The sequence below is a fragment of the Epinephelus fuscoguttatus genome, linkage group LG4 (assembly GCF_011397635.1).
Source record: "Epinephelus fuscoguttatus linkage group LG4, E.fuscoguttatus.final_Chr_v1".
Classification (NCBI taxonomy): Eukaryota; Metazoa; Chordata; class Actinopteri; order Perciformes; family Serranidae; genus Epinephelus; species Epinephelus fuscoguttatus.
In genome coordinates this window covers 43,511,947-43,526,307 of record NC_064755.1, presented here as the reverse complement: position 1 = coordinate 43,526,307, position 14,361 = coordinate 43,511,947, and the positions used below count along the sequence as shown (strand labels likewise).

General features: G+C 41.8%; 1 protein-coding gene across 1 annotated transcript in view; it reads left to right on the top strand.

The window, feature by feature from the left end:
- Positions 1-14,361, top strand: part of cttnbp2 (cortactin binding protein 2) — a 166,440-nt gene that overhangs the window by 95,625 nt on the left and 56,454 nt on the right. The window contains exons 5-6 of the mRNA XM_049573026.1: positions 2,214-2,546; positions 13,587-13,686. Of these exons, the coding sequence (XP_049428983.1) occupies positions 2,214-2,546; positions 13,587-13,686 (433 nt within the window). The remainder of the gene's footprint in view (positions 1-2,213; positions 2,547-13,586; positions 13,687-14,361) is intronic.

Here is a 14,361-nt window from a genome sequence, read left to right as displayed (position 1 = left end):
GTCGCCATAAAAACATGGCTCTACGAGTGTGAATCGTAAATGCAATATAAGTAGCATTTTTCTGTATGATTAAAAAAAGGTTAGTCTTTTGAATCCGTAAAAACTAAACATTTAAAAGATATTTAAGGAGGTTAAATAAAAAGGTAATGAGTTGTAGTTCAGGTATTTTTCCAGGCTTCACTTGACATTGTGCCAGAGTTTTGGTTAAAGAGGATATTTCCAGCAGCAGCAGATCTGAATGGAGAGATAATCTCCCCCCTGGCTGAATGAAGGGAGAGGAGCTTTAACCGCACACTGTTTGCTGGATGAGTTCCAGCTCAGGCTGAAACAACACCTCAGTATGTCACTTTACCTGTCTACCTGTTTTCCCCCATAATCCTCCCATAATCCTGCTGATGTGTTTATAACACAACTAACCACCACATGGGATTTAGCCCAGGATCGCTTTAGGCTGCAGCAGCAGAAACCAGCTGTGTGGCTTCTTTTAGAGGTCCAATATTTGATCTCTGGTGATGAGCTGAAATAAGTGTACCCACCTTTACAAACATAGCAGTTCACATGTTCTTGGATGTTTTGTCCGGTCAGTGTCCTGCTGAAAGTAAAGTACGTAAAGTTAGTCAGTTAGTTTAATCTTTGCTAGTTATCTTAGGGTGCTTTCACACCTTACCTGTTTGGGTCGGTAAAAACAAACTCAGGTCCGTTTGTTGGTACGGTTCGTTTGGACTGGTGTGAAAGCCATCAGTTGAACCCTGGTGCGGACCAAACAACCAAACGAAGGCCACTTGAAAAGTAGGTCTCAGGGTGCTTTCAGACCTAGAGTTGTCTCCTTTGGTCTGAATCAGGGACTCATTTTCAACACGTTCTCACCACAAACAAACAGCACCAGGGTTTGTTTGTAACCGGACTGAGACCACCTCTTCAAGGAGGTCTAGGTCCAGTTGTTTTGGTGCGCACCTGAGTGTGATTGCTGTGTTCACAGCTGCCCAAATGAACCACACTGAGGGGGCAAACGTACTTGAGTTTGATTGAACTGAACCAAACAGGGCAGGTGTGAAAGCATCCTCAGTCCGCTTCCAAACAGACTCTGGTGCGGTTCGCTTGTAGTGTGAAAAAAAACAAACCAACATAGGCCTGTTGATTTCAGCGAAATAATAGCCCGGGCTACTAATTGAAGTTTTACGCTAATAGTGTTTAATTTGTCACATATCTGATCCACCAACCACCAAGCACTTATTTTAAAGAGAAATCCTAATTTTTGAAACCTCCTTCTTGTCTCACTCCGCTGGTCTCCAACCTTTAAAATAGCACAGCTAACCAACAGAGGCTGGTGGTGTGTTGATGCATCAAAATCCAAAATGTAAATTTTGTACGCAAATACAGTTCATCTTCATGGATTATATTGATGCTGAATTGACATGACTACTGCCAACATATGACGGCTTTTGTCTTGTGTTACTAGAGTTATGTGTTTTTGCAGACATGTAAGGAATTCTTAAAATGTCATATTTCTTAAATGGAGTTTGGTGTAATATTTTCCACCTGGAGCAAGAGCAGTCTAGTTGTAGTCTTGCAGATATTGACCCTGCAAGATCCCCAAGTCTCTATAAAATTTTAGTGTGTAAATAAAAATGAACATTGTCTTTAGACAATTCGCAAACATTTTTGAGACTTTACTTCTTTTGTTTTTTTTTTCTTAATATATTATACTGTGTGTAGTAAATTCTGTATCATCTATTTCTAGCTCTTTATCACAGCTATATGCTGTTTAAGTTTAAGATCAAACCCAGAACTCATTCTTTTTTAGGGCTGCTCCATTCAGTCATGTGTAAATATTGTAGATATCCTTTGTCTCATTTTATAAAACACTCTCCCCAAATTCAGTGTCACATATCTGGTGTCTTTGGAACTGTGGGATCTCCACTAGAGTTTGACAAAAGATTTTGGCGTTTGAACAGTGTTTGGCTGCACAACATGAGCTTGTACTCACTGGGAGTGTTTAACTACGTCTCTTATCTCCTGCCTGCCGCTCAGACAAAAGAGACTGTACTACAGTATGTGTGGAACTGAAGTGTGCTCTCCCCCCCTCCCAAACCGTCCACCTTCTTACACCCTTGCTCTCCCACACTCAGCACTTCTAGAAGCTTCCTCTTCCTCCTGCTCTTCCTCCTCCTAGTTTAACCTGTGCTGCTCCTGCTCCTCCTTCCCCCCTGCAGGCTGGTGTCCCTCCGTAGTCTCCTCTCTAAGCGGCGGAGGGCCTGCTGCCCTGGACGGCGGGCGCCCCCTGCTCCCCCAAGCTGCTTCCCAGGGAAATGTCACTTTATTGTCAATGCTGCTTAACCAACCAGACCCGACCACCATCACCACCACCACCACCACTACTACCACCACTACCACCTCCACGTCCACCAAAACCACCTCTACCGCCAACTCCACCTCTACATCCGCCATGGAAGACAAGCCCAATCATCTTGACCAAGACCACCACCTCTACCACAACCACCACCAAACCTCTGCCTTGTTTGCTGCTGCTCAGAACGGACACACAGGTAACTGACGTTTGATTCATCAATACTGGTTTTACTGGTTTACATTTAAGTGATTAAATTAAAGGTTCTGCAGGTATTGATGAAGCAGGAGGAGGACAAAGGATTGCTGCCATCCCATTGTCTTATAGGGATAGTACAGATTTGTTGAAGTGGGGTTCTATGGAGTACTTATCCATAGTCAGTGTATTACATACAGTAGATGTCAGTCGGCACCATCCCAGTTTGGAGAAGCGGGCATGAGTCCAACATAGAAACTAAGCAATGTGCTGCTGTGGACGAGTCAGCAACAAAACATATTTAAGCCAGCTAAAAAAATTAATATCAGTGTATGCTGTATTAAGAATATTGTCACTGCTTTACCTTAATGGCACTCTGTTACGTCACTCCCTTCAAAGCCAGACTCCATTGAGAAAATCAGTGATTTAACTTTGCTGAACACAGGAGCTGCTGGTCTACTGCTGCCTCGACCAGTTATTGTGTTTGTGTTATTGTGTGGCTTTGGTGTTTAAAAGGGTTCGTTCGGATTCACCAAAGTCCCACAGTAACGCAAACTAACTAACTGATGGAAGCAGCAGTAGATCAGCAGCTCCTGTTTTCAGCAAGCTTAGATTATTGTTTTTCTCGTTGGGGTTTGGTGGCTATGAAAAGAACAAAGACAGGGAACTGTAGAAACAGGCTGTCTGATGGAATGGTAAGGCGGTGAAAATACTCCCAGTGTAGCGTACACTTAGGCTGTTATTGATTTTTTTTAGGTGTTGGGAGAAGTCTGCTGTCAGGGCTTTCTGCCAGAAAAACTTTTCTTGGTGAGGTTTAAGAAAAGAGATCATGGTTTGGGTTCAAATGAAAGGAGTATTTTAGACTGGCACCAATTACAATTTTTTGGGCTGATACCGATTTCCAATTTGCAGAGTGTTTGGATGGCCGAGGCCGATTTCATTTTTTTCAAACCACTTTACAGCTCACAAGATATTGCAATATTTTCTATCTTTGCTTTATTAGAAACATTTTAACCAAGATACAGCCAGCTTTTCAATAATCATCTCAGACAAACAAACAAAAACAGTGACACGTTTCTTTACCTGTTAAGAAACATTTTCCTTTTTGCTCAAATATAACTTCAGCTACAGTATTAAAATAAATAAGTAAAAAAGGCATACATAAATAAAAACATTGATAAATAAAATAATAATTCTTGGTGTATAGCATTTGTGGATAATTTCTTGAATAGACAAAAAGTAAAAATATCTCCTGTGGAAAATTCACACAGGTTTTTTAGGACGCGCCCGCCAGTAAGCGTGCGGACACATCTTCTGCACGCGAGCACGTGCCTCGTCAGTTTCTCCTTCTGTCTTTTGATGTGTGTGCGTGAATGATTAAGGTCAGAAGCCGCCCATGTTTCACTTCCTCACATCGCTCAAGTTGTGAGTTGCAGATGTGCGTGTGTGCGCTGCTGATGTTACACGATGTCAATCATGCGACGTGCCGGGAATTGGACCAGCGTTTTAAATCGGCATATTTTAGACTGACCAGCCGGTCGCAGGTCATGGCTGATCACGTGAAAACTGGCCCGATTCTGAGCACTGCCGATAAATCGGTGCAAGTCTAGAGTATTTCCTAGGAAATGCAGTTGTGGTTGAACTACTCTGATCTTTAACTTATATAAAGGTATCAATATCACAGTGTAGAACAGTGTTTCCCACATAATTTGAGTGTATGTGTTTTTGTTTTTTAAATGCATGTTTGTCCCTTTGTATCATTCTGTGTCTCGTTTCTAAATTCCGTAAATGCAGCCCAGGTGGAGCTTTCCATGAGTTCATTTTTTTCTCAGCAGCAGTTTCTGACTCACGGGGTGAATAATTGATCGATCTATACATTCAGATCAGATCGGGTCGATGGATCAGAGGAGCAGCTGCTGCAAGTGAATGCAAACTTTTAGACCCAGCAGAGTGAATGTTTAAATCTCACTTTCAATGCGCCTGACATTCTGCTGCTCTGTCTGTGCCCTGAGGGCCCTCTGTGCTCCGACAGTGAGGTGCTATAAATAACCAAACAGCTTATATGTGTTCCTATAGTGCTCCTAATAAGCACTCCGGCTCCTTCAATACAAAATCTATGTGGTGGCAGATGTTTTAATCGTGGCAGGCCGCAAGTCAATCAGTGTGTGAAGACACTCTGTGTCCTTAAGTGAAAATTCTCAGGTATCAGCATCAAAATAAACTTTAAGTACCAAAGTAAATGTAGGTTACTCATTATGGAGAACTTCACAGTATTATGTATTATTAGCTCATAATTGTTGATGCATCCATAGGGGAAATTAAAACCAATAACAAAAACATCATCATTTCTTTGTTGATTATATTTGGTATTATTAATCACAATCCACAAAGTGAATAAAGTTATCAAACAAATGTAGTGGATTAGAAGTATAGAGTAGCAAAAAATGGAAATTCTGACTCCAGGGATTTCTAGCAGATGATCTTGAAGGCAAACCTCTTCCATGTGCACGTACAGAAATATTAGCCGCTGCTTGTACTGCATGTACAGTACATTTTAAAATGTAGGTGAGCCCAGTGGGAACTGAAACCCTGTCTGTGGTTTTTTGGTCAGCGGTTGGCTGCATGATTGATTGATTGATTTCTAAAGAGTAGTCTTAAAGGAACACCCCGAGGCTTTTATTGATTCATATTGATTGATGGAGAGAGAGTGATACACCAGAACACAAACACAAAGGATTCACACAGGATTGATTGTTCTGTGAGCGTGGCAGATATAAATGAAATACTGTATATGATGCATTCCTTTAGAGAACCTGTGAGATTAAGATTATAAAGTCAGTCCATAAATAATAAATAAGATATGCAGCATGTTGTACACACAAACGATTGCATATGAGATGAAAACAGAGAAAGGAACAAATGTGCTCTGCAGAAGGGTTGTAACGGTGTAAGATCTTACAGCAGAATTATGATTATTATTATCATTCAGAATGATAGTTAAAGGATGAAGACAGAGAGGTTATTTTTGGTTGAACAAATGTGTTTTTACTATAATTAAAACTTAAAACAGTATGTGAAAAAGTTTCTCTTTTGAAAATTACTTAAGTCAAGGTAAGATTCTCCATCCAATTGTGTTTTATTTTACATAGATAACTGTCAATTTTCATACCACTCTATATCTTGAATCCGGCACTCCTCTGCAGCCCTCCTCTGCATTCAGTAAGTTTACTCTTGTTTGCCTTTGTCAAGCTTTACTGAAGGTACAGTGTGTAAAATTTACTGGGATTTTTTGGAATCGAGTGGTGAGGATTGCAGATTGCAACCAGCTAAACTTCTCCTGGTCAAAATTCTCTCAGTGTTTGTTGTTTGGGAGGTTTTTACCGGAAGCCGAATAGTCCACAGAGGCCTCTTTGCAATTAAAACCACTAAAAACACTGAATAAAGCAGTTTCAGGTTAAAAAAAGCGGTGCTTATCTGATGCTCTCGTCACAGAAGGTCTGCTAATTATGGTGGCTGATGTGAAAACTTGAATGTTCCTTTTGAGAGCCAGTGTTTGGTTTGTCTTTTCTGGGCTACTGTAGAAACACGGCGGTGCAACGGACCTGCTCCCTGTGTAGATATAGACGTCTCATTCTAAGACAACGAAAACACAATGATTCTTATTTTCAGGTGATTAAACACCAAAGGAAACATACTTATAGATTATATTGCATTTCTGCCAATATATCCCCCCTAAATCCTTCACACTGGACTGTCAGTGAATATCTGCTAGAGAAACTACTGTTGAATAAGAAGTTGTTTTCCTCTGTTAGATTCTAAAAAGTGATGAGTTTCCTTAAACAGTTATTTTTGCAATGTGAAGACGGCATCCATCTGCTTTACGTGTTCAACCTTTCTGGTGTCATTCGCTTAATTCAGTGCGATGTGTGTTTCCACAAACCCTCAGTTCTCTTAGGTGCTATATGAGATTAATGTTTACTTCTCTAAGCTGCACAAACAGTTTAAAGGCTCCAGAGTTTGAATTAGCAGCTGTAAACATACCTGAGATAATGCATTTCCCCTCAGCCATCAGAGTGGCTTTTGAAAAGGCCGTATAGATGGTTCTTTTCTCAGGTTTGACTTTATATAACTGTATAAATATAAAGCAGATCATTGCTGAGGAAGAGGAAGTTGCTCAGTTGACTTTAAATGAAGGTTTAGTTTGATAAGAGACTGGACACAATGTGCCTTTCAGTTCAGTTGTTGCCCTTTTTCACTCACAGTGAGTTACAGCGTCGATTATCCTGCAGAAGAAACCCTCAGAGGGAACATGACTTAAATGTTCCAGACATCAAACCTGTGACATTTTCTGCTTTTAAGAAAGATTCGAACCACAAAACCTCCCTGCCACCTGCTTTCTTACCGCAGCTCACAGCGTCTGCAGAAGCACGATGTGATTTCAGCTAAATGAAACACGACTTTGTGCTTTTGTTGGCCTTTAGCGAGAAGAAAATGAGATGCTAATGTTCAGTTTGTTGTCACTTTGAATAAAATATCTCCTGCGTGCAGCTTGACTGGTAGCACAGGCTTTGGCTTGGGTGAAGGGAATTCAAGATGAGGGTCTGTGAAGGTTCAGCATCAGATATAGTACATGCATTAAGTATGGAAAGTAGTATGGAAAAGTCACAACTTGGTTCAGTGGCAAGATATAATACAACAGATTATTACTAAAGATTTAGCATTCAGTAGCACTGCCAGTCAGTTACTTTGTAGGATTGATGCAGTAGTTGCTGTCACTGGTTTTAGGCAGTTTTTGAGACATTGATTATATTGTTTGCCCACCGCTGTTTTCCTTTTCTTATCAACACATATGAAAATGAGAAAGCACAGTGTGTAGTTCCAGCAACAGCATTAGAGCCAGTCAGGTGTGGGCGGTATCTAATTTTTCATACCTTCATATATTCCTGAAATGTCGCAGGGGTGTATGGTATATGACGGTATTAGTGTGATGTGTAAATATGCTGGTTTTTCCCTGCAGTCTCCACCTGTTGCTGCTGTTTACGTTATTCCCCCCCCACCACCACTTGGGACGGTATTGAAAATCAGTAGTAGGTTTGCATCAGCAGACCTGGGAGCGTGGGAGGGAGTGTGCCGGTGGAGGAGCTCAGACAGGTTGTGGAGAGCTTTGTAAGTGATGGTGAGGATTTTGAAGTGGATACGCTGAGGGACGGGGAGCTGGAGGTTATGAAGGACGGGGGTAATGTGGGCCCAATCCCAATACCCCTCCTTGTCCACTACCCCTTAGCCCTTGAAATGAAGCAACGAGGGGTAAGGGTTGAAATCTTTCCCTACGTCACTGCGTCAGTTACATTCACGCATACGGAACTATTTTAAACAGGAAGCCGCGAGCCATCTACATTTCTGGCATCTACAATGGAGTCTCCAGTTGAGTTCATCCTACCAATCATGTTTGCTGTATTCATTATGCTTCGTTTGATGAACGACAGACAGTGAAATGATACGTACGACAGGGGACTTCTGCTAGCTAGCTAACCAGCTAACATTACGAGGCAGCATAGTTATACTAGCTGGCGTGTTATCATAATGTGAAAAATCCGACAATTTTGCAGAACAGGACAGATGACAGATGCCACATAGTGCGAGCTAGCTAGCTAGCTAGCTAACAAGCAACCTGACAACAGTAACGTTAGCTAGCTGGCTAGCTTTCTGTCAGCTCCAATCTAGACATTGTGAAAAGCAATAAAAAATTGTTATACCATTCTCTACATGAATACACAGTTATTCAAAAACATTTTTACAAAAGTTCCATGTTTATTTGCGAAATTAATGTTATATGTACATGTATGAACTTTTTCCCCCGTCTCTTGCTCGGTGGTAGCCATGGCGACGTCTACCCCTCGCTGGCAAGTCAGCATCTGAAATCCCTCGCTCCGAAGGGCTAGTTTCATACCCACTACCCCTCGTTATGCCCCCTACCCCTACGCGCAAAAAGGAATTGGGACACCCAGTGGTCGAATTGAGGGGGATGCCATCTCCTTTGTTAGAAAATTGACCAAAAAGCATCCCCCTTGTTAATCTAGAATCTGTGTGTGCAGGCACGGACGTAATTTGAAGGGGGGACACAGGGGACATGTCCACCGCACTTCCCGTATCTGTGCCCTCCCTCCCCCGCACTTTTTACAGCCGTTACCACCGTCCGATTTGTTTTTAATGTGTGGTAACATGTTTTTCCGAACCGTCTTTAAACACACCATGAGAAGGCACATACACATGCTGTCATGTTGCGATCAGAGTCAATCCACACAGACAAGACGTGTGCTGCTGGGCAGTGCTGATGAGTGTTAACTATGTTCAGCAAACCAGCCAGCAAGAAGCAAAAAACCTTGCACAGTTTGTTCCAAACAACCCGTGTAAGTTGAGTAATGCTGTTGCATGTAGATAATGTTAGCTAAATGATGACTAATTAATAGATGCCAGTATATCAAGTTAAGCTAGTTAACAAGAACACTAATGTTATTGTTACCTATGTTAAATCACTTGCTAGCTAGTTTCATGCTAGGAATAAACCCACTCCTCCTTAAAAAGAACTTGTGCTCACTATTGCTTTGCACATATTTGTATAATCTTTATTGCCACAATAGAAAGAGCAGGGTCAGGGAGGAGACAGTGGACCAGAGGCCAGCAAGGATGATCATGCAGGGTCTTCACAGGTGAGGAGAGTTTATAACTGGCTGAGAGAAAATATCTATAGCATAAAAGTGACTGTGGGATTAATTTCTACAGCTATGTCATTCTTAATTCTATTTCTAAATTTTGCTTTGCACATTTATTATCTATATTATTGCAATAGATAGAAGAGGGACAGGGAGAAACCAGGCTGGTATCAGGACAGGGACCTGACAGCAGCACCGATTATCAGCCCAAGGCTTCACAGATTAGGAGAAATTATAACTGGTTTAGGAAATGTCTATAGGATAAGAGTGACTCTAAGATTAATTTTCACAGCTATTTCAGAGCTACTCTTATGAATACTCTAAAATGTTTTTTGTCTGTATTGCAATACTACTGCATTATTTGTGTTTTAAAGGCAGCAGGTATAGGTCATGCCATTTTTCTTTATCTTGATTAATTTTGCACATCTGTGGTGTCATATTTGATTATGTGTGCATGCAAAAAAAAAAATAAAAGCTACACTGCATCCCCCTTGTTAAAAATTAACAATTCGACCACTGGGGACACCCCTACCCCTCGCGCACATCTAGCGGTAGGGCCAAGGTGTAGGGCTAAGGGGGGGTATTGGGATGGGCCCGTGGCCACTGGTGTAGGAGTGTCACCCCCCAGTGTTGAAATGAAACCTAGGTCCTTGGTAATCATTTAGTATGTTTACATGCGTAGTTAAGTCTAGCTATGGTTATAGCTCGACTAGGCCATCTAACTGGACTGCTGTCCTTGTCCCAGTATACAAGCACGGGAGGGGAATCCATTTATTGAGCCAAGTATGTGCGACTCCTCTACGATAGGTGGAGATATGCCCCCTTTCAGCTTGTTAGTATTGGACCTTTTTCCTGTTGACCTATTACGTCACAGACCAAACAATGGACAAACAAGTTAGCTACGGTTAGTTACCATGGTGGACAACTTTACAGCTCTGTACATTTGGTCTGTCCAAAAAGTCACGGCTCTGGATGTAGATTTCTCCATGTTGTTACCGGCTTCTGTTACTTGGGGTGGACGCTGGAACATGCTCGGAGCGCCTCGGCCAGCTTGGGTCCCATTGACTGTATACATGCAGGAGGAATTCGACTCCCAATCACATTATCTGGGTGTGTTAGTCCGACTTTGAGCAATTTGATTTAGTACGATTTCAGTCAGACAAACATGTCGAAATGGATTTTAAAGGTCCAGTTTTAGTTGGACTGACACAATAAATCGATTTTCTCTGATGTCATGTAAACGTACTGACTGAGGTAGACCAACAGTATTAAGACTGCCAAAGTAACGTTTCCTCTGTGGTAGACGTAACGTGCTAGAATAATCCTGACATGCTGTGATCTAATGTTTTCAGCTAGCTACAGCCATTTTGTTAGCGTTTCAGCCCTTAGTTGCATATTGCGGTGCTGATCGTTTTCCCCTCTGGTGGGTGGGGTTTTCAGAGTATGACGCGCTGTCTCTTTGAAACAGTTTGCTAATCGATCCATCGATTTTCTCTGATGTCATGTAAACATACAGACTAACATCAGTGTTGTCACAAGCTGGAAAATCTCCTCACCGTGGCCTCCCTGTTACCTGGCCAGCTCAATGACGATGCAGTGAGAAGACAAAGACGCAATGCTGCTGATAAACACTCTCCACATGATGCTGTAAAGTCAGTAACTGTGCGAGCGGCGGCTGATCCCATTGTGTTGGCTGCCATTAGAGACGGACCGTCATGTCAGGGCTGTAACATCAGCATGAATGCAGACTACATGCTTCGTTCAGCTGACACACACCGGCGGTGCCGTACATAGAGGAGCACACACAGAATAATTCATGCATGTAGACCCGTTTACACACACACACACACACCGCAGGTCTATCAGGATCTTCCCTCCTGCTGAGATGTTTAGTAACAGTCTGTCAGCCGCGGAGCGTTGATCCATGAACACGACTAATGCAGCTGAAGGACAGCTGTGCTGAGGGATTATAGATGGACCTACACAGAGAGGACACGCACACACATACACACACAGACGTCTTCCTCCCATCAATATTTCATTGTCCTCTGCTTTTCCCAAGAGTTTTTCTTCTCCGCTGATCCCCTCTTTCTTCAGATTTGTCAGCGTTTAAACCACACACAGATGTTTGAGTGCCTGATGTGAGAATATGTGCAAAATGTTGACAGTAAAGCACCAACGAGAACACACACACATATATCGAGTAACATGCAGTAGATAAAGAAAGAAGTAAAGAAAGTACCAAGTTCACTCTGTATTAATTCTGTAGTGTTGATCCGGTGGCTCCTGCCGTGCCGTGCAGTGACACATGATGTGTATGAAACTATTTTTGTGTAGGCTGATGTCACGTTAACTACAGAGCGCTGACGTCCTCCTGCCCCACTTCTGTTTTGTTCCACTGGCTTTTAATGTTCAGTGTTATTCCTCACAATGTTTCTTTCATCAGTGTCTCTGAAAAACTGGAACATTTTTTCGGGGGAATTCTGTCTGTATTCTAAGATAAATGGATACTGTACTGTTGTAGTGGAGAGTAAAACGACAGCTTGTCATTTCAACAAAGATTAAAGACTGTGGCTAAAACGCATGGGAAATGTAGCAGTGGAAAGCCAAGACAATTATTGTTGATGTGTCTTTGTTGTTTTAAAAGGAGGAGGGGCTGAAATTCAGAACAATCAGTGAGAGGAACCTCTTAGTCTGGCTGAAGTCAGTGGAACAGAAGCGATCTTGATAATAAAGCTGCTGGACGGTGACTCTATAAAACTCTGAAGTTCATTAATGACAGCTTGCACCAAATGATTCATAAAAATCTCTCATACTGTCGTACTGTAAACTAACTGACTTTGAAGTAATTTTCCAACAGTACCATGCTTACTACACTAACTACAGTATCCATGGCAACAAGATGATCTGGTTGCTATGCTCTGCTCTGTACAGTGTAGGTCTGTGGTCATTTACTCTGAGATATTTTAGGAGTTTTTATGCCTCCTCACCGGCGACAGCTGTGGCCCGAGGTTTTTTGTTTTCAGGTTGTCCCTCTGTACGTCCCGTTCTTGTAAGTGCGATCTCTCAAGAAAACCGTGAGGGAATTCTCTTGAAATTTGGCACAAATGTCCACTTGGACTTAATGATGAAGTCATTAGATTTTTTTGGTCATAGCTTAAAGGTCAAAGCCAGTGCGACCTTGAATCTGTCTTATTCTTGTGAGCTTGATATCTTGAGAAACATCTTGAGAGGATTTTTGTGAATTTGGCACAAAAACATCCACTTTGAGTCAATGATGGATTGATAATATTTAGGTGGTCAAAGGACAAGGTCACTGTGACCTTGTCCGTAGCATTCTTCTGTGTCTCAAACATGAATTGATAGAATTTGGTGGTTGAAGGTCACTTTGACCTTGCCGACATCTCATTTAGTGAATGTGATATCTCAAGAATACCTTGAGGGTATTTTGCCAAATTTGGCACAAACATCCACTTGGACTCAAAGATACACTGAATTTGGTGGTCAAAGGTCAAGGTCACTGTGACCTGATATGTCTCATTCTCATATCTCAAGAACACCTTGAGGGATTTTTTTCCGAATTTAGCACAAACATTGACTTTGACATAACAATGAACTGAATAGAATTTGGCAACAAAGGTCAAGGTCACTGTGACCTGATATGTCTCGTTCTCGTAAACGTGATATCTCAAGAACACCTTGAGAGAACTTCTTCGATTTGGCACAAACTTTGACTTAGACTCAAAGATGGACTGATAGAATTTGGTGGTCAGAAGTCAAGGTCACTGCCAGTCAGGATCACACTCATTTTGTGAATGCGATGTCTTAAGGATGCCTTGGGGAATGTCATCCAAATTGACACAAACATTCACTTGGACTCAAAAATGACCAGATAAGAATTTGGTGGTCAAAGGTCAAGGTCACAGTGACACTAACAGTGGCATTCTGATTAACACGGTATCTCAAGAACACCTTCAGGGAATTTCTTAAAATTTGGCACAAACATCCACTCAAAAATAAGCTGAATTTGGTAGTTGAAGGTCAAAGTTACTGTGATCTCATGTACATCTCATTTTGTGAGTGTAATATCTCAACCATGCCTCGAGGGATTTTTTATTTAAATTTGGCACAAACATCCACTTTGACTCAAGGATGACCTGATTAGATTAAGTGGTCAAAGGTCAAGGTTACTTGGCAGAGGTCTGCGCTCTCCGAGTGCTCTAGTTATATTTGAATTCTTTCTGCTCACAGCTACTTCCTGTCTGTCACTGTGTACAACAGCACGCTATGACATCATCATGCTTCTTTCTCTGTCATTCTCTCTCTGTCAGAGTGTGTGAAGCTGCTGCTGTCATCCGGATCGCCTGCTGATGTCTCGGATGAAAATGGATTCACACCTTTACACTTTGCTGCCGCCCACGGCCACAGCAGGTCAGTTCATAAGGGTCTTCCTTTTGTACTGTAACTCCTCCGTCCCAGAGGCTCACGTAACTTTAACATTAACAACTGAAGGTTCGGTGATCAGGTCACTGGCCCCTGCAGTCTACATGTCAAAGTGTCCTTTGGCAAGATACTGAACTCCATATTGCTCCCGATGACTGTGTGTATGTGTTTTCCTGAAGAGCAGGTGGCAGCTTGCCTGTGCTGCTGTGTGTGTGTGTGTGTGTGTGTGTGTGTGTGTGTGTGTGTGTGTGTGTGTGTGTGTGTATGAATGGTGCTTGAGTTGTAAAGCGCTTTGAGTGTTTTAAGACTAGACAAGTGCTGTACGAATGCAGTGCATGCAAACTTAAATAAAAGCAGAATGCAATGATTTCTTTTTGACCTATATTCAACTGAATACAGTACAAAGACAAGATGTTTAATGTTCAAGCTGATGAACTGTTGCCACAATTGTTTCAATTTTTAAATATTATTTAACTGTTTATTCTAGAATGAATGATGAATTGTCAGAATAGCAAAAAAAATGCCAACCATAAGCTCCCAAAATGCCAGACTGAAACTGACATCTGCAGACTGCTTTTTTTTCTGACCAACAGTCCAAAACCCACAGAGATTTAATCCACAACGCTATAAAACAGAGAATATCATCACATCGCCACATTTGAG